This window comes from Trachemys scripta, chromosome 10, assembly GCF_013100865.1.
Source record: "Trachemys scripta elegans isolate TJP31775 chromosome 10, CAS_Tse_1.0, whole genome shotgun sequence".
Taxonomy (NCBI): domain Eukaryota; kingdom Metazoa; phylum Chordata; order Testudines; family Emydidae; genus Trachemys; species Trachemys scripta.
Window position 1 is genome coordinate 11,140,261 of NC_048307.1, and position 20,754 is coordinate 11,161,014.

The window sequence follows — 20,754 nt, forward strand, 5'->3', positions numbered from 1 at the left end:
ATCAGTTACACATATTACAGATGCCTTTGATCAGAAGTAGGCTACAACATGATCTTTAGGAATAAAGACGAGAGAACATGATGGCTACACTCACTTGTCAAAATCAGTGAAAAGGTTGACTCTGAAAGTGTGCTGCTTGTCCAACTTGTATCCATCTGCATTTTTCACAGCATCCACTGCATGTGCTGGGGACATGTATTCCAGGAAAATATACCTAAGAGATAAATGTGATTACTCAGTAGCAACCTGCCTGTAGTCAGCATTAGCCATATGGTGGGTGAATTAACTGAAAAGCTAGTACTCAATCCAGAAGGCAAGATTGAAGAAGTTGCCAGTTCTGGTATAGGAGAAGGCAATTAATCTCCATTTTGCTCATAAGTATTTTTCTTAATCATATATACATGACTTGGATCAAAATTTTTCTCTGCCTTCTTGAAACTGTGTGGAACAGATTATGAAGGCATATTCACACACAGCAGAACTGCCATAGAAGTGCTACCATCAGGTACATAGGTAAGCAGCTCTTCCCATTAGAATGGCAGGACATGTTTGAGAAGTGAGCAAATTCAGAGAGATACGTAAAACTTTTCATTCATATGTTCTGGGCCCTCAAAATACAACTACTACTCTCCACCAACGTTCCCTCTAATTTTTATATCCATGTGCGGAATTAATTTTGTCATGTGCACCAATATGGAGGTTGTGTGTGGCGAAGGTGGGGCCGAAGGGTTCAGAGTGTGGGAGGGGGCTCAGGGCTAGGGCAGAAGGTTGGGGTGCGGGCTCCGGCTGGGGCCAATGATGACAGGTTTGGGGTGCAGGCTGCCCCAGGGCCAGAATTCATGGAACAGTGGACATAGGACCTAATAATGTCCCACAGAAAATGATTTTCAAGGTACCTGGATTTGTTTTGTAAAGTTTATCCTGACTGAGCTGAAAACCCTCCAGCCCACAGCAATTATTCCAGCCCTACAACTCTAGAAAGCATATACTGAATATTTTGACAACAAATTACATTCTCTCATCTGCCATATTAGGTCTCCAAACCCCAAAGAAAAATATGCTACTCTCCAGCCACCTTAACAGTCTCATTGAGCTGAAATCTGGGATAGTGATAATCCCAGAGAAGAGAAAAAAATAGCAAGTAACTCAGTATTGCAAAACAACAACAAAAATACCACCACCCAAAGTCTGTAATTACCTTCTCCCAAGCCCAAGTTTTCATTACCCATTTGTTCAACATGACTACATCTATTTTCCTATACAGCTATAGTCTAGGTAACAATTAAGCCCTTCAGTGTCCTCAGGATCTTGTGTCTATATCACTGAGATAGCATGCCAAAGTGCCTCTATGGTCATCATCCTATTCTGTTATGTCAATCTCAGAATTTTAGCCCACAAATGTCTATTAGCATTCAAAGGATTAACCTGAACAATGTTTCAATCCCATTTACAGCAGGAGTTCTCATTACTCACCCCTTTGTCTTCCCGTCTGCTTCTGGGTAAAATTCATTGGTAATTTTCCCAAACTTGGAAAAGATTTTGTGAATAACATTCTTCAGTTTCTCAAGACGGTCTGGTCCAACTTGGGGAACATTATCCACTACAATTACTGAATCGATTCCATCTGCCTCCTGTGGCTGGTCTTTTAGCACATCACCAAGTAATTCTGCAAAGAGAAAGAGGGAAAAACTCAGCACCAATCTCTGGATTGAATGGGGAAGGGAGGAAAGGGATGAGAATTCAATAGCTAGTTACCTACACCCTTCTCAAACACCTTTAAAAAGTTCAGGAGTAACTGAAAGCTGTATGGAACACTGAGCTTGACTGAGTTTAGTAAAACGTTACCAAAATCCCCCCCCGCCCCACACCATTTTAACATAGGTGTAATCTACTAGGACATGCTCGCTATAGGGCACAATTTCCTGAAGATCACAGATGCTAGCTTGACATGACAGACCAAGTTCCATTGTTTCTCTGGGAAAGATCTCTTTATATTTAAAGACATTGTCCTACAAGTTCCCCAAATTGCTCATGAATCAGAACACTACAACAGTTACCCACAAACCCACACTGAACTAAATGCTGACATCAAGAAAGAAAGAATTTTGACATCACCTTTCCTCCCACATCAAAAAAGTCTTAGCATGATTCTCCATTGGAAGCCCTGTATGTTGTAGCATCACTGTAATTATGGTTGGGAAGTCATGCTCATTCTAAGCCTTTAATTAGAACTTTGGAGATGATGCGGGGGGGGGGAAGCACGTATGTCTCCTCCCCCCCAGATTTCTGCCAAAGAGGGTTCACACCAGAAGGAGGCCAGCAGCAGCCTTTCAGCACTGTGCTGTCAGGAAGGGATGGGAGCTGCTTCCAGCCGGGGCGGGGCCAGGGATGAGGGGTTTGCGGTGCAGGAGGGGGCTCTGGGTTTGGGGAGGTAGGGGCACTGGCTTACCTCGGGTGGCTCCCGGTCAGCAGCGCACCGGGACTAAGGCAGGCTGCCTGCCTGCCCTGACACCGTCCACGCTGCGCCCCAGAAGCGTCCAGCAGGTCCAGCACCTAGATGGGGGAAGGAGGCGCCACATGTGCTCTCGCCCACTGGCACCACCACCCCAGCTTCCATTGACCGAAGTGTGGAGCCGACGCTTGGGGCAGGGCCAGTGTGCGGATCCCCGTGGCCCCCCTGCTCAGGAGCCATACCTGCTGGTCACTTCCGGGATGCAGCCTGGTGCCAGGACAGGTAGGGACTAGCCTGCCTTAGCACCGCCAACCGGACTTTTAACGTCCCGGTCGGTGGTGCTGACCGGAGCCGCCAGGGTCCCTTTTCGACCAGATGTTCCAGTCAAAAAGCAGATCCCTGGTCACACTATATGGAAAGTGAGGAAAATTTGTTAAACCATTTTAAGCATGTGGCAACTGAATGCGTCTTCTCAACCCTCTTGACATTCTGACAGGTCATCCGTATCCTGTAAACCCTCCTAGCCCCTCTCCTACAACACCCTTTAAATTGCCTGAGAAAAAGCTTAGCTGGTAGGATGGTACAGTGAGCCTGTGCTTCAAGTTTCTAGTTGGAAAAGGAAGTTAAAAGCAAAATAGTCTTACTCTAATATTATGGTTGAGGTTTTACATATACAGAACTCAGGAAATTCAGAGGTATAGTTCCTACAGAATGGACACTACAAATTTAGTTCTCACTAGGGAGACAGTGGTAGTTCAAGCTATAACTGTTCTATTCTAATCCTCCATTTTCACACACATATATTAAGGCATAAACATTATGTGCAACGTATCCAAGGTACAATTGCTCTGGGAACAATAACTTTCACATGCACATAAGTCACAGAGCCTCAACAACAATGCTGCATTCATGTAGTTTTTCTATTTCATATAATGCAAGTCGGATTTCTGGGTATCTAATTCTAGGAGTGTCTAGTAACAGCCCCCCAAGATGAGAAACTGACAGACTCCAAACTAATCCCCAACAACAGTACTAAGACATGCACTGACATCAGATCCATTAATCAAAATGACATTACCCGGACACGTATAGAAACAAGGACTAAGTGCCAACTTTATATCTGCTTTACCTAGCAAAGCCCAAGATTTATAAACAGTGCATCCCATTACCTCGTTATACTATAAGACAGAAAAATATCTATTTCAGTTTTACCAAGGGTTTAGTTATGCTATCTATCTGACTGCGTGGAACAAAGTCTATTGATGAAAAGGCTAAATAGGGGCAGGAAAAGGAGATCTGGAAACAGCAGAGCAGAAATAATTCTGACAATCCTGGTTCCTTCACATACTCAAACGATTATCTAAATTCAATCAGTTTATGCCTGTAATTTCCAAAAAAGATGAATCATTGCAAAAAAACAACTAAAAATTATAGCTCATGCAGAAAAAAAGAGATAGGTGTCATTTCACTTTTGAAATGCAATTTAAAGATGCAGTCTGGAGAGTCAGACTGTGTAGACAGCATTCGGAGATCAGGAAGATTTAATAAGCACCATGAAAACACTTAAATACCAGAAAACATTACAAGGTGTTGGTAGTGCTTAGAGCTTTAACCACCAGCTTTTGCCAGTTGTCTCATAACTGACGTGATCAGAATTTTTGAATTATTTACCCAGAGGCTGAAACTGGGAAAGAAAAAAAAAAAAAAAGACGACAGTGTTGGGAAATATCTGGCATTGATAAATGCTTACACAATTTCAACCAATCAGAAAACAGAAAATTAGGCCGTGTGTTATTTTTAATTTAGTGAATATACAATTAAGTTGTCTGTTAAGCCTGCTATAGTTTGTTCCAAACTGTTCAGGTTTATGCATAACATTACCAAGATTACACAGGACTGACAGTTACTATACAGTTTTTGGCAAACTGTGTTAGCACCACAGTATTATAATGAAGGGTAGATAAATGCAAGTTTTTTTTTTTTTTTGCTTCTTTATGATGCAAAAAGTCTATAAACTCAGATTCCAAGGCCAAAAGGGACTATTGTGATCATCTAGTCTTACCTCCTGTATAATACAGGACACAGAACTACCCAAAACAATTCCTAAAGCATATCTTTTTGAAAAACATCCAATCTGTATTCAAAATTCACCAGTGACGGAGAATCCACCATGACCCTTGGTAAATTGTTCCAATGGTAAAGTACCCTCCCTGTCAAAAATGTACACACGGTATTCAGTCTGAATTTGTCTAGCTTCAATTTACTGCCACTGGATATTATATCTTTCTTTCTCTGTTAGATTGAAGAGCCCATTATTAAATATTTGTTCCACATATAGATACTTATAGACCAGCCAAATAACCCCTTAACCTTCCCTTTGTTAAATTAGACTCAAAGAGCTCAATCACTAAAAGGCATATTTTCTTATTCATTAATCATTTTTGTGGCTTTTCTCAGAACCCTTATCAATTTATCAATATTCTTCTTGAATTGTGGGCACCTGAACCAGACAGTATTCCTGCAGCAGTCACACCAGTGCCAAATACAGTGATAAAATAACCTCTCTAGTCCTACTTGACATTCCTGTTTATCCATTCCAGGATCACATTAACTCTTTTTGACCACAGTGCAGTCCTGGGGGAATTCTGCACCACTGTGCGTGCGCAGAATTCATGTCCCTCAGTAGAATTTACTTCCCCACAGAACATGATGGGGAAGCAAAGGAAAGCCACACAGGGTCGGGGGCAGGGCTAGTGATGCCCATGCGCATAGTTTGTTTTTTTTTGGGGGGGGGGGGAATTGCCCCCCAAATAAAGGCAAGGCATGTGCGTGTGTGTGTGTGTGTGGGGGGGGTGATCATATGGGGTCACGTGCCACTGCTTCTGCCATTTCTGTGAGAGCAGAGCTGCCCAGCTGAAGGAGTGTGCGGCTCAACTCTGCAGCTGGATGCCACCTCCTGGGTCCTAGTGCCGGTCATGCTCCCTTTCTGTGTGTTGGGAACCATCCTGTTATCTGTACAAAAGTGAGGGCCTGCAGTGGGACAGGGCAAGGAGGGGCGGGGGAAAATGAGGGAAGGAGGATGGGATGTGGAAGGGAAAGGGATGTGGGAAGTGGGAGCCCAGCATGTGGCGTTCTCTTGGCAGTAGCTGCTGGGGATCCTCAGTAAAGCAGCCTCATCAAACCCCCATCCCCCCTGCACCTGGACCACCCCGATAAACCCCCCCGCATCTGGACTCCCACCCTACTGAGTCCTAAGCAACTACATCTGGATCCCCACTCCCCCAGCACCTGGACCCCCCCCCCGTGAAGCCCCCTCCTCCTATGCCTAGACTCCTGCCCCCTATGAGCCCCAACCACCTGCACCCAGAACTCCCCCTAATGAGGGTGTCTGGATCCCCTACTGAACTGCCTTCACCCAGATTTCCCCATACAGAATCCTCTCATCCCACACCTGGATCCCCCCCAACATTAGGGTCCTGTTGGGCGGAGCCTGCCTGACCGCACCTGGAGTGGAGGGGCAGGCTCATCCCTTGTGCTACGTTAGGGTCAGGTACAGCAGGGTGGTCTCCCACCTCCATGCAGCCAGTGGCTTGTGCTCCCCCACTGCCATGCTGGAGCTTCCACATTTATGTATTGACAAAATTTGTAGAATTTTAAAATATTATGCACAGAAATTTTATTTCGTTGGCACAGAATTCCCTCAGGAGTAACAGTGTCACATTGGGAGCTCGTGTTCAGTTGATTATGCCCCACGGCCCTCAAATCCTTTTCAGTCATTTCTTCCCAGGACAGAGTCCCCCATCCTGTAAGTATGGCCTATATTCCTTGCTCCTAGCTGTATACCATTTACATTTAGCTGTATTAAAATGCACATTATTGCTTGTGCCCAGTCTATCAAGTGATCCAGATGTCACCAGATTCAGAGCATTGTCTTCACTATTTACCACTCCCCGCTTTGTGTGTCTTCTGCACACTTCATCACAGATGATTTTGTGTTTTCTTCCACATCGTTGATAAAAATGTAAATAGCATAAGGCCAAAAACTGATCCCTGTGGGACCCCGCTGGAAAAAAAAAAACACCCACTTGATGATGATTCCCCATTTATAAAAAACACTGAGATCTATCAGTCAGTTTTTAATCCATTTAATGTGCGCCATGGTAATTTTATATCATTCTAGTTTTTTTTTGTTTGGTTGCTTTTTTTTTTTTTTTTTTTTTAAATCAAAATGTCATGTGGTAACAAGAACATAAGATCAACCATACTGGGTCATACAAGTAGTCCATTCAGCCCAGTATCCTGTCTTCCAACAGTGGCCAATGCCAGGTGCTTCAGAGGGAATGAACAAAACAAGTAATAATAAAGTGATCGATCCCCTCTTGCCCATTCCCAACTTCTGGCAAAGAGAAGCTAGGGACACTTCGGAGCATGGTTTTTCATCCCTGTCCATCCTGGCCAACAGCCATTGATGGACCTATCCTCCATGAACTTATCTAGTTCTTTTTTGAACAAGTCAACTACCACTAATTTTGGATAAAGAACGCATTTGTTAAAAGATTAGACACAAGTCCCCTTCAATTCAGGTGTTAGAGATCACAAAACAACCCTGAGACCCTGCAGAGGTCCTCCAGTGGAACCTGGGGAGATTAGACAACATTAAAATAGGTAACCTTATTTTTTTTTAAAAAAAACGATCTACTATCCGAGTAACTAGTAGGATAAGTGAGGAAAGGTTACAGAGCAACCCCACCTCCCCTTTTCCATTTTGTTGTCTTTGCACACTTGACAGCAGTATGCATAGTCTATGTCACTGTTTCTGCTGCATAGTCAGTTTCTCCTGTTTGTGTTGGGATTTTAAAGACAGAGGAAAGAAACATTCAAAATACACACAACTGTAAAACCATAAATTGCCAGGAGGAATCACAGCATAGGTGAACTACATTAAAACTATTTCTAAATAATTGTTGAAACCAACTACAGTCAAGTTGATAGTACCTATTTAAAAATGACAGATCATACATTAATAAATTTCAGGATCTCTCAAATATGCGTACTACCCATATTGCTATACATGTCAGAAACCTAGACCCTGCTACAGGCAAGACGTGGAAACGCTAGAGGCATTCTATATGGGCTGTCAGTACCGAATCCTGAGTAAAAAAAATATGGTTTGACTTTGTGCAAGATGTCACAATCTCACAAAGACCTAGTCTCCCTTCACTCATCATATCCAAAAGTGGCATTGCATGCTTTTCAGCCATGTCACCAAGATGAACAAAAGCATCCCAGGACACTGTGCGCTCTCCAATTTCCACTGACATGATAAGGGGTGCACCTACTAACCCTACCTGGCATTGCCTGTGGTGCCACCCCAGAGACACAACAGTCCTTAGTAGACTGTGCATTGTATCAACTAGCGTGACCATGGGCAATGGCATCACACTCGGCATTGTGTAGCGAATTTCTCAGAGCTTAATCCTATGACTCAATGAATTTCTGGGGCAGCATGTAAGAGACATATTAGCGTTGTGAACACTGACAAGAAGAGAAACAGTACTTCACAAGTCTCTTCATGGTAGGCCCTTAGGATCTTAAAATTTTGCTTGATCTTTTCCCAGTAAGTTATTTATGTGGTCTTATCCTGCTGATAGCCCACAGCTGACACAGAAGCATGTTTAGCAGTTAATTCCTCCTCACATAGAGGTCTGGGGCAGCGACCATCTTTTTGTTGTGTTTGTGCAATGCATAGTACAGTGGAATCTTGGTCCATGACTAGGGCTCCTAAACACCACCATCACCAGTCTGAATACTACTTGCTTTTAAGGTAACATTTACATTTAGAAAGTGGTCTACTGTATTGCTGACAATGGCGATCAGCAACAGGTCCCCTACGATGGGCCAGTTGCCAAAACTGATTTAACTGCTATTGAGTGAAATCAAGATCATCCTCCACGGATTCTCAAATCACATTTTCTGCAGTGGTGTTGAAAATAGGTTCACCTAGTTTACATTACCTCTTAGTGCAGGACAAACTGATGCAGATGACTACTGTCAGAAAAATTAATTTTCTAGTGCATCCAGGGCTCTCAGGATGAACATCCAGAGTTTGCAATACCATTCTCCTAGTAGCCAAGACAGCAAAATATATGAAAGACATGGAATCACTTTTGTCTGGGTTTCAGGTGCTGGTAGTTTAGTTTGTATATGCAATAGACACTTCAGGCCCCAGAGTGAAAGAAGGAATTTTGAAATCTCTGCAGGGACATGACAGCTAACCAGAGAGGATGAATTTTAATCAATCACCAATGTGTTATTTACAGTATTTTTCCATATATATCTATATCTATAAAACAGAAATGGAAGCATTTCCCAACAAGAGAAACTCCACTGAGAAGAAATGTAAGACATGTTTATGATCAGACAGAACCACTGATTGTATAAGGAAATCTCAGTGTTAAGATTTCTGAACGTCTTAAAGTCTTTTGCATAATCAAGTTCCTAAACATCTAGACAGACTGAGTAATACATATTTAAACTTGTTTTCGGTAGATTTTCCCTGCTGTACTATATACACATAAACACAGCTTTATCTGGATTGAATTAGGGTTGTACTGCAGGAAAGACCTACCAGACCAGGTTCCTTGGCCTGCTCCTCTCATGCGGCTCCTAGCTAGCACTAGCTCATAGGGCACAGAGCTAGTATAGCCGGCATGTATACTCCACCCTACAGTGCAGACAATCATGTCAGGCAGGGAGGGGTGCTGTGCTCCTGGAATCTTCAAATGGCAGATGTTCCCTTGGGGACCATTACCAGATGATCTAAACTAGGGAGGGCATGCAGACATTAGGAAGCCACAACTGACTCCCTGATGTACCCCCACCCCCGAGATACCTGACATAGCAGAGGATTTGGTCCACTGCAAAGTAAAAGGAATTAACTTACCAGCACAGTCACAATAAGTGAAGAGACAGTGGATCAGAGTGGAGAGGGTGGGGACTAAAGATATTACAGAAAAAAGGCTGAAGTTTCCAATGGCTTTTCACAAGCACAAGATTATTCTTAGTTCAATGACTGAGATGGACATATTACTTCCTTTTTCCTTCAAAAATAGATCATCAAGAGAAAGGAAGAACAGTTCAAGAAGCAGTGAGCAAAGATGCTAGCGCGCCAACCAGCAAGAATTAGATTAAAATCCTGTAACCAGGTTACTTATATGACATTACCTAAACACCAAAAAGAGTTTAACCCTTAATAATGAAGTGGGAAGGGAGAACCTACCCGGTTCTGGAATGGAATGAAGATAAAAATTAACACAGTCATTCCAAACTCAGCACAGGGTATGTATATTCCACAATTTAAAAACTCACAGCAGTTGACTGAGGCTCACAGGGCTTGGGCCAAGGGGCTATTTAACCACCTTGCAGGATCCTAGAACCCAGGCTCCAGCAGGAATGTCTACATCCCAATTAAGCAGCCCCTTATCCGGCAGGACCAGCCAAGGATGTTTAATTGCAGTGTAGACATACCTAAAGAGCATCTCCCAAGATGGGTTTGAAAACAAACAAACAAACAAACAAAAAAATCTAACCAAGCAGTTTTCACTGTCTGCTTTAACTACTGCACAAGTTTAGAAAAAACAAAACATACAAATAAGTTTTAGTCTAAAGCAATTTTTGTACAGTTTTAGAGTTTAACTGTTCTAACGTAGTAAAGTAACATCTCACTGCCCTGCAATATACACACCCTACATGTATAATTTACTAGTGGAAATAACTGATTTTCTTATTTAATTTATAAGCAGATCAGAACTTAGTAAATATAGGCTCTCATAATATCTGTGTTTCAGTATAGTAAATACAGGTACAGCACAACATTGTTTACAAGATTCCACTGTGTGCAAGTTTAGCTGTTTACCAAGGTCTCACTATAGCAAAGAAATATTTTTTGAGTAGTTTCTCCACCCCGCCCCCAACACAACAAATTATATGCATCTCTAGATAATTACACAGGATAGCATTCAAATATATTTTCCACATAGCTTGGATTCACTAGTACACCTCTACCCCAATATAACACAACCCAATATAACATGAATTTGGATACAATGCGGTAAAGTTGTGCTCCGGGGGACCGGGGCTGTGCACTCGGGCGGATCAAAGCAAGTTCGATATAACACGGTTTCACCTATAACGTGGTAAGATTTTTTGGCTCCTGGGGACAGCGTTATATCAGGGTAGAGGTGTACTAAATAAATTGCTCGTCAGCTATTGCATTCTGAAGATCACATAAGAGCAACCCTATCCACTCACTGATGCAATTACCCCTCCCCATCCTTCTCAAAACTTTTCACTCCGTAGACTTTGAGGAGGGGTCCACCAATCACTGGTGTTTGACAGGCTAGTCTGAAAATTCCTGTGCTAGAAAATCCAAAATAACTAAAGGATGAGATCTGGGAACGATCAAGTGAATTACTTCATTGTCCTGGGCTGGCAAATATGCAGATACTTATAAATGTCAGTGGGTTTAAGAAGAAAAGGCAATTAGGTTTACCAAGTATTTTATGGTACATTGATATGAAAGGTACTTAATAGGTTTGGTTTAATAGGTTTTATATGATAATAAAAACACTTCTCTTAACATACTTCTTGTTTAAGTGTACTCGAAATACAGCAGTACTAATACATTGTACTAATATAGAAGAGGATCTCTACTGCTCACACATGCACAGAAGCCATCTGCTAACATTGTGAGCCCTTCATGATAGAGACTCTATCCCCAATGTGCATTTGTATGTATAACGAAGTGAGGACCCTACCCTGAAGGGGATTCTGAATATGCTGCTGTAACAGAAACACATACTAACAGCGTGGCTGGCATGTGCTGGATGTAAGAGACGCCTGCTCTGGGACCCCGGCTGCGAAAGCCAAGTAACACTACACACCGCGCAGCAGATCATGGGGGCTTGTGATAGCATCAGCTCGAGCTGTACCTCCCCCCACCCCCGGTGCAATCGGACCAGCTGGCACGGGGGGAACCTGGGGTCTTGAGGACACGAGCCTGCCCCGCACCCCCAGCGGCTCACCAGCTAGTCAGCAAGGGGACTGGTCCCTACAGAGCCGCTTCAGTGGTGCCCCAGCTTTGCTCTTCTCAGCCCAGGGAGCGCTCGGCGAGCCGGGCCTATAGATTCCCGTCAGGCCGCCCACGGGCGCTCGCCTCCCTCACGGGACGGGACTCCAGGGACCAACGCAGCACGGCCTAGCTCGCGGACTCTACGCCCCCGCACCGAGGCCCAGGCAGGCACCCAAGGCCCCGGTCTCGGAAGGCTCCGCAGCCCCGTGGGCCCTGCAGCTCGCCCCTTCCCGCCGGTCCAGTTCTGCGCCGCTCCGGCTGCCTCCGGAGGCCCACCCCCAGACCCGCGCGCCTGGAGGCCCAGCCTGAGCAGGCCAAGGCCCCCGGCGGCCCAGCCACGCAGCCCCGGCCGCCGCACCTTCCTCGCTGATATCGTCCACGAAGTCCTCGGGGTCGCTGAAGGAGATGTCGTCCTCGGGCTCCTCCGCGGGCTCGGCCTCCTCCCGCTCCTCGGCCTCCTCCCGCTCCTCGGCCTCCGCCTTCTCCTGCGGGGTCTGCTGGCCGGGCGGCTCCTCCTGGCTGACGACGGCCTCCTCAGCAGCGGGCGGCTCCTCCTGCGAGGTGGGCGATGGCGGCGTCTCCTGCGAAGTGGGCGATGGCGGCGCCGGCTGCTCCTCCTGGGAGTCGGGCGATGATGGCGGCGGCGAAGGCTCTTCCTCCCGCTGGGGGGGCCCGTCCGGCTGCTCGGGCTCGTCCCCGGACCCCTCGGCTCCGGCCGCCGCGGGCGCCTGGCTCTCCTCCGTCTCCTGCATGGGGAGGGGGTCGCTGCTGGGCCAGCCGCGCTCGGTCAGGCTCTCCGGGGGAAAGCAGGGGGGAGGGGAGTCTCCTACGGCTGGGCCATGTGCGCGAGACCCGGCGGGCATGGCGAAGCAGAACACACCAACTCCTAGTGTGTATGGGGGGGCTGTAATTTTTCCACCCAGTACCTTCCTCTCGCCACACGCTCTATAATCACCCGGCCCTCTTCTCCCTCCCGCTCCCGACAGCGCCGATCGCGACTTCAATCCCTACCGCCCATCAAAACCAATTCTCCCTTTTTTCATACACCAGTTTGGTTTAGTCCAACATGGCCGCCCTCGTCAGCGGCCCTAGGTGAGGCCTGGCTGAACCATCTCGGAAGGTGGAAAGAGAGAGATACCAAATACCCCTCTCTGTATAGATTAAAAATAAAATGCACCCTGGGCATCAGATACCGCAGCATATTTAAGACGGGGGGTAAAGTGAGAAAACGGTATAATAATAGGATAATATATCCCTGGTACTCCTACAAATGTTGTGTAATGGACTTGTCCAACGCGTGGACGCTACCAACGCCAATCGAAGGGAGGGTAATATGGGGCGGTACAAGGAGGAGACACATAGCAAAAAGTAGGAAGACTATTTGAACCCCCAGTAAGAAGGGGTCACGTTCAGGATGGTATGGTCCAACAAGGGCCGCCACATCAGCGCTCGCCCTTCTTCACGTGGTCGGAAAAGCACTTCCTAGGGAGGTTCCAGGCGCTGGGAACAGGGACGTGTGACCGCCATGACACTAGAGGCAAAGTATGAGCTTGAAGTGACCCTGGTGTACCAGGGTTATGAGGAAACTCTGCTTTCTGTCTGGGGTAGGGACCTTAGGAAAAGGGGTACGGAGTTGTTACCTCCAGGCAGTCCTTGTCCTAATGCGAGGGTATGGGATACAGAGCAATGAAGCTTTAGGGCACCATCTGCAATCTAGCCACAGCCTAAATAAGGTATGGGATGATGAACCATTCACCTGGGGCCCCGTGTGCAGTGAAGCCCTAGATGGATGGCCCTGAGTACTGGGACATGGGGGAGTCACCGCCTTATCAGAAGCAATAGAAACGGGACACAACTGTTTTCTCTGTTACTGGTGCCTGGATAAGGAGTGGCTGAAGGTACCATTTGCTGATGCAATGAGAGAGAGTGGTTGCCTTAAAAGTATTTATTTAGAAGGACACCATCAGTTTGAAATCTAGTAATTTTGTAAATATTACAAAGTCATTACAGGTGACTACATCAGTTGCTCTGCCAATTTTTGTGATTTTATAATCAATCACATTTTCACCCTTTTAAAAATATTTCTGTCTCCCCTACCATCAGCAAGGACACTGTCTGATGAAATGACTATTCAGGAGAAACACTGAACGTAATTCTATGTAAAGTGCAGTCAAAGTCATAACATAAAACTGGAAAACTAGAGAAAAATTATTTTTCTCTAAGCTCTTTCCGTGCTCTTTAAGTGTCATTTGTATCAATATTGGGTTTTAAATTTCAGTGCGTTGCCCCTTTAATTCCCACATTTCCTACAGAGGCGATCGGCAAATGATTTTCTGAGCAAGTCCACTTACTATTTATGGGTGCATTACCTGCCAAGAAGCCATGTAAATTCTGGTAAGAACTCTTCAGGCCTAAGGCCAAAGGAAAAAAATGTGAAGTACCACTTGAAGTTTGTGACACAGTATGATGTATTCAGAGTGGCATATATAAGGCAGGATGTGAACATGGGTCTTAGAGTTGATTGTGGATATCTTCTCAATTTTAAAGTGACATTTAGGAGAAGAAACTTGAGGGGGAAAAGTCAGGAAATCCAGACTTGTTATTTTGCAAACTCGTCACAAGATGTCACTCTAACTCCTCTCAAATCTAGCTGACTTGGTATACAGTAACTCCTCATTAATGTTGTAGTTATGTTCCTGAAAAATGCAACTTTAAGCGAAATGATGTTAAGCAAATCCGATTTCCCCATAAGAATTAATGTAAATGAGGGGGTTAGGTTCCAGGGAAATCTTTTTCACCAGTCAAAAGACTATATATATATCTCCATACACACACACACACACACAGTATAAGTTTTAAACAATACTGGTACACAATGATGATGATTGTGAAGCTTGGTTGAGGTGGAGGAGTCAGAGGGTGGGATATTTCTTTTACTGCTGAATTATGAACTAGCAATTGGCTGAGCCCTCAAGGGTTAACTCTCTCACTACAAGGCAGTAGGAATGGAGGGAGGGGGTATGTGTGTGTGAGAGAGAGAGATGCACATTTCCCCTTTAAGTACACTGCCTTGTTAATTAGACCAGCTGCTGCAAGCTCCCTCTGTCCTGAGCCCTGGTGTGTCCCCCCTGCTCTATGGAAGATGGGGTAAGCAAGGTGCAGGGGGAGGGAGACACCCTGACATTAGCCCCCCCCTCTTCTTTCCCTCCAAGGGCAGAGGGCAGGAGCAGCACCTGGTAGTGCGGGGAGGGACAGCTGCAATTGCTAGCCTGCTGGGTGGCTGCGGCACAGGGAACTTAAGGGAGCCGGGAGCTGATAGGGGGAGCTGCTGGTCCACCCTGGTTCCAAGCTCCCACTAGCTAGCTGCAATGGGCTGCTCTTCCTGCAAGCAGTAGACAAAGCAGGTGGCTGCCAAACGACGTTAGAAGGGAGCATTGCACAACTTTAAATGAGCATGTTTCCTAATTGATCAGCAACGAAACAATGTTAAATGTTAACAATTTTAAGTGAGGAGTTACGTATTCTTCCCTGGGCCCCAATCCTCAATGGTATTTAGGCATCTAAATAACTTTGAGGATCTAGGCCTTGAAGTTCTTAAAGAAGGAAATTTAGAATGGCCTATTTTTATGCAATGAGGGATCCAATAATAGATTTTTTTTTTCAGTTAAATTATTGTTGATTTGCATATCAGGATCTTGACTTTAGTTTGCAGCAACATTAAGTGAAGGTGCTGGGGATGGAGCCGAGCTACCTTCAAACTAACCATTCTTCCTTTTGTTACCACTCGGATTAAACACATGACCTTTTCCCCCTCTCTTTGCCTCTGCAGTCCCTTCATTTGCAATAACTTTCAGCTTCTCTTCTTTTTTTATTTCTTTCCATTTCTATTGAAACTGCTCTGCTGCCCATATGCCAGCTGTTTTTCACTGCTTTTTCAATGTGTCTCTTTCCATCCTTAATCAGCAGTTTCAGGATTGGGTGGGTGTGACAGAATGTACCTCTGTGTCCACACGATACACACTTGTAATAATCTTTGTATAAAGTATGCCTTGCGAGGTATCATCTGAAAATTCATAATTTGCTGATCCGTATTGTCCTGATAAAATGTGTGTGGCAACATTGTATGTGACGTTATAAGATTTCCCTGTATAGTGTTCCAAACCTGGCAAACGGGTCTGTCTCAAACAAAGGAATTTGTGCTCTGCTTAATTTGCACTTAAGTAGCAAACAGCATCATCAGGCAGGAAGGGTAGACAAAGAAACCTCAAACAGGTGAGGAAAAGCGGCAGGGAACATCCTTCTCCATAGACTGTCTGTGTCTTGAATCTCAGCCGGAAATGTTTTCCAAGAGGGGGACTGACACTATAAAAAGAAGGAACAAACACTCCAATGTGCCCTCCCTCTCTCTTTCGGTCCATTGATTCACTGCACCAGAACAGATAAAGAAAGCAGCCACTGAACTGCAGAAGGGGTCCTGAGATAAGAAGTTTAGTTAATAAGACTGTTGAGAACATGTGGTGAGAAAACTTTGCTTTGAAATTAACATAGTTTGTTAAGTTGGGCACCAGTTGCATTTTATCTTTATTTTTTTAACCATTTCTGACTTTTAGTTCTCATTACTTGTAGTCCCTTAAAGCCTATCTCTTTGTACTTAATAAACTTGTTTTATCTAATGCAGTGTGTTTAAACTGAAGTGTTTGGGAAATTCTGTTTGGAGCGTCAAGTATGTGTATATTATTTCTATTAAAGCAATATCAGAAATATATACTTGAATTGTCCAGGAGAGGGCTGGGCAGTACGGGACATGCATTTCTTGGGGAGGGAGGAGGAAATCTAAGAGTGAATTGGGGTCACCCTGCAGTATAACTGAGGTTGGTATGAGCCAAGGTATGGTTGGCTAGCTGCAGCACACACAGACACATAGCTGGGAGTAATTTGCCTGCTGGAAGCTGTTTATAAGCAGTCCAGACTGGGCTAAAGCAGCAAAGCATTGTAAAGGGTACCCCAGGTTAGAGAGCAGGGATGACACAGCTACTCATTAGTCTGGATTGTACACTGGTATGTCACAGTGGGGGAGTTTCTAATGCCCAGGGTTTTAAGTACTGACAGTTGGGGCTGATCCTGTAAACTCTCCACATACAGGAAAATGTAGGTAAATACCTACTATGTTTGTAGCATTGAGCTCATTGGCCCCTGCCATCTCCATGGTGCAAATGACCCAAATGTTTTTTTCCCCTCACTCTAGTAATTTATTATTATTTGTATTACACTAATGCCTAGCCGTGTCCTATCCACTAGTCCATGTTGCCTCTTATTGCGTTTATCGTAAAAATGAAGGGTTAGTGGCTTATGCTAAAGAAGACCTTTTAAACCCTATTCAGATACCATTTCTGCAGTTGGATTATGTTTTTTCACAATATTTTTCTGCGTGACTCCACCTATAGTGTGCAAACGCAATTCTAAATGCAGAATGCCATATTCGTATTGGGGCATAATAATAGTTTACGAAGATAAATACAATCCAAGACTGATGGCTAAATTATTCTGCTGTACATTTTGTTTACAAATTATACTGTATATCTACACAGAAAAGAGCATGGGGCCTGCTTTTTAGAAGTGCTGAACATTCACAACTCCCTATTCCCTTCCTGTCTACAAAAAGTACAAATGGCCTAGCAGCTCAGATATCCTCATCCCATTCCTATCACTCTGTACAGAAAAGGGCTGATCAGCTTCAAGATACTCCATCTTCTTAACAAACCAGTAGAATATCTGTACTGTATTCTTTTAATTGAATAGTCAGTTTTACTCCGCTTCCTATTTTATTGGGGGAGCACAACATAAGAAGTGCTAGGGCAAGAAGGAGAAGGAAAAGGAGAATCTTTGGGTCATTCACATCTTTTGGGTGGGGAAGCAGCATGAAAAAAAATTCAAGGGAGAGTAGCATGCTCATGATTACCGAGGTCTACAAGTCTCCCTTTGTAAAGTACCTTTCTGTGTCTCAGTTTCCCTCTGTAATAATGGGGATACTAATTACCTATCTTGCAGGAGTAAAATTAAGATTAATTAGTGAATGTATGTACAGTGGTTTGTAAATTAAAAGTGAAAAGTATTACTGTATTGTAGGTCGGTAGCATTGTAATGAGAAGATTCAGAATTCATAAACATTACGTTTTACATTCCCTCTGCTTTCTTGGATGTGTTTTCAAAAAGACCATTATGCAATATGTCTTATTTATTTATACTAGAATCAACCATATAGTTCCAGATTGAGAGAGAGCTATTGGTAAAATAAAATGGAGTTATGCATGTCTGAAATCTTCATCTGATGTACCTTTAGAAAATACATCTGTATGACAAGTTTTCTCATGTTTGTATGCTTTATGATGCATAAAGCATACAAACATTAGTCTCTACTGTATTTGTATCTCATGCCTCTGTTAGAATGAAAACTATAACTATTGATACAATATTTTTCCAATACCTTTGGAAAAGACGTTAGATACTTATTTCAGTTGTTTATAGTGGTGTTGCATAGAAGTTGACATGCATCATAGGTTTATAGTGACTAGAAAACAAAACATTTTATTGAAAATATTGAATTTTAGGGACATTGGGGAACTTTCTAATTATGTGATCAGATAGCAACAAAACTTCCGTGCCATTAACAAAAATTTAGACTCTGCAACAACAACAAAAACCAAAAGTTTTCCTGCAGTATCTCAAAGGGCAGGGCTATTGAGGTAAGAAATTTAGCCCCACTTTGACATCAATTACAGATACCGACAGTACTGAGGGGGCTGAACTTTTCAATTCATTATTGATACCAATTTATTTGGCTGCTTAATTTGTTTCTCATAGTATGTGTGGTGATATCTGCAAGGAAGTTTATATCTCCAGTAGCCATTCTGGAGAGCAACCACTTTATAGTATCCCCTTCTGGTTTCCAGTACAATGTTGGTTCTACCTTTAAGCAAAGGCTGGCTCTGTCAGGTAACTGCTTCTTGGACTGGTCACTTACATAATTTTTTTTCTACATTTTATGTCTTAATTATTTATTATGAATCAATATTAAAATTTCAGTGCTTTTACAGTACTCCAAGAACCTCAGTCAGCAGGCAGAGATTACCACCTGTTCTAATAATCTTGAATTTAACAGGGTTGACTGTGAGAAAGCTGATGGGTCCCAAAATTATCTTGAAGCCATGAAACTTAAGTATGTGTTTTAAGCGCTTTGCTAAATCAGGGCCATTGTCATGAAGTGGTGTTGTGATCGGATGGCATTTAGAGGGAATACAATGCTGTCTGGATGTGATGTACTCCTGTCAGAACATCACAATGTTGTGTTGTGGCAGGACCACGCAGCATAATGGTATTGTCTCAGAACGCTGTGGTATGGGTGTCCCCATCTATGCCCCCTCCCTGCCTGGGGACCCCCCCCGGACTGTGCCCCTTCACTTCTCAGCCTACAAGGCCCAGCAGCCCCGGACGCCTCCCCGCAGCCCGACCCAGGGCAGGCGGAGTCGGACTCTCCAGCCCCCGCTCCGCCCCCTCAGACAGGCGGGCGCGGAGGAGGAAGGGGAGGGAGGCCGCTGGGATCCCGGGCTCACATGACCGCTGGCGAGATGGACGGGGAGGTGCCCGCAGGCTCGGGGGGAGCCGGCACAGGTACGGAACAGGGGGACCTGTGAGGGCTGCTTCGCCCCGGGAGCCGGGGCCGTCTCTTTTCCCCCGCCACCGCCACCCACGGGAGCTGGGCGCAGGAGGAGGGGGTGTCAGGGTCTGTCTCTCTTCCCCCCTAGACCCACGGGAGCTGGGCGCAGGAGGAGGGGGAGTCAGGGTCTGTCTCTCTCTTCCCCCCTAGACCCACGGGAGCTGGGCGCAGGAGGAGGGGGAGTCAGGGTCTGTCTCTCTTCCCCCCCTAGACCCACGGGAGCTGGGCGCAGGAGGAGGGGGAGTCAGGGTCTGTCTCTCTTCCCCCCCTAGACCCACGGGAGCTGGGCGCAGGAGGAGGGGGAGTCAGGGTCTGTCTCTCTTCCCCCCCTAGACCCACGGGAGCTGGGTGCAGGAGGAGGGGGTGTCAGGGTCTGTCTCTCTTCCCCCCCTAGACCCACGGGAGCTGGGCGCAGGAGGAGGGGGTGTCAGGGTCTGTCTCTCTTCCCCCCTAGACCCACGGGAGCTGGGCGCAGGAGGAGGGGGAGTCAGGGTCTGTCTCTCTTCCCCCCCTAGACCCACGGGAGCTGGGCGCAGGAGGAGGGGGAGTCAGGGTTTTGTCTTCCCCACCACCACCCAAGGGAGCCAGACGCAGGAGGATAGCGTGTGTCAGGGCTGTCTCTGCCCCTCTCCCCCACCTAAGGGAGCTGGGTGCAGGAGGAGGGGGTGTCAGGGTCTGTCTTCCTCCCCGCGCACCTAAGGGAGCTGGGTGCAGGAGGAGGGGGTGTCGGGGTCTGTCTCTCCCCAGGGCCGGATTTCCAATTAGGCACAGTAGGCATGTGCCTAGGGGCGCCTTACCTCTCTAAAACTGTGTGCAAGACCAAGGTCAGCTGGGGGGACGATGCTGAAGATGTAAATCTGGCCCTGTCTCTTCCCCACCCCCACCCCCACCCAAGGGAGCCGGATACAGGAGGAGGGGGTGTCAGGGCTGTCTCTTTCTCTCTCAGTTTAACTGGGGATGTCAGGGATGCCTTGCTTCTCTCAGCCTCCCCAAATGAGTTAGACAGGGGAGGGTGTTTGTCAGGGCTGCCTTCTCCTCTGCCCTCACCCCTGAAAAAATGCTGAGGAGGAGGCATGTAAGAGCTGCCTCCCCCTCAGGAGAGCTGGGTTGGGGCCATGTGGTGGTATGTACCAGGGCTGCCCCATTCCACCCATTTCCAAAGAGAACTCGACTCAGTGTTGGTCTGCAGAGATGCCTCTGCCAGTCCCATTCCCCAGGGACTTGGGCTGAGGGATATTGATGGGCCCTCCCCATATCTTAGCGATGACCAAGCCACAAAGAGACAAACTGACTTGCCCAGTGACTCTGTGGATCATGGGCTCTATTAGTACCTGGTTTACTGGACTAGTCTTTCCAAGGTTTTGACCTCCGGCATGAGTCAAGTCCATTCTCATCTTGTGCTTAGCCTGCCTCCTTGTGTAGGGAGAGAGCTGGTAGTGAACTCATGTATCTTGGCTG

At 45.6% G+C, this 20,754-nt stretch overlaps 2 protein-coding genes across 2 annotated transcripts in view; one reads left to right on the forward strand and one right to left on the reverse strand.

The window, feature by feature from the left end:
* Positions 1 to 12,480, reverse strand: part of EIF3B (eukaryotic translation initiation factor 3 subunit B) — a 31,818-nt gene extending 19,338 nt beyond the window's left edge. The window contains exons 1-3 of the mRNA XM_034782937.1: positions 11,941 to 12,480; positions 1,474 to 1,666; positions 95 to 214 (exon numbers count right to left, since the gene is read on the reverse strand). Coding sequence (XP_034638828.1) covers positions 95 to 214; positions 1,474 to 1,666; positions 11,941 to 12,445 — 818 coding nt within the window. The 5' untranslated portion in view covers positions 12,446 to 12,480. The remainder of the gene's footprint in view (positions 1 to 94; positions 215 to 1,473; positions 1,667 to 11,940) is intronic.
* A 6,659-nt stretch (positions 12,481 to 19,139) lies between these two features.
* The window catches only part of SNX8 (sorting nexin 8), a 30,455-nt gene continuing 28,840 nt past the window's right edge, over positions 19,140 to 20,754 (forward strand). Inside the window, exon 1 of the mRNA XM_034782938.1 lies at positions 19,140 to 19,250. Within this exon, the coding sequence (XP_034638829.1) occupies positions 19,193 to 19,250 (58 nt within the window). The 5' untranslated portion in view covers positions 19,140 to 19,192. The remainder of the gene's footprint in view (positions 19,251 to 20,754) is intronic.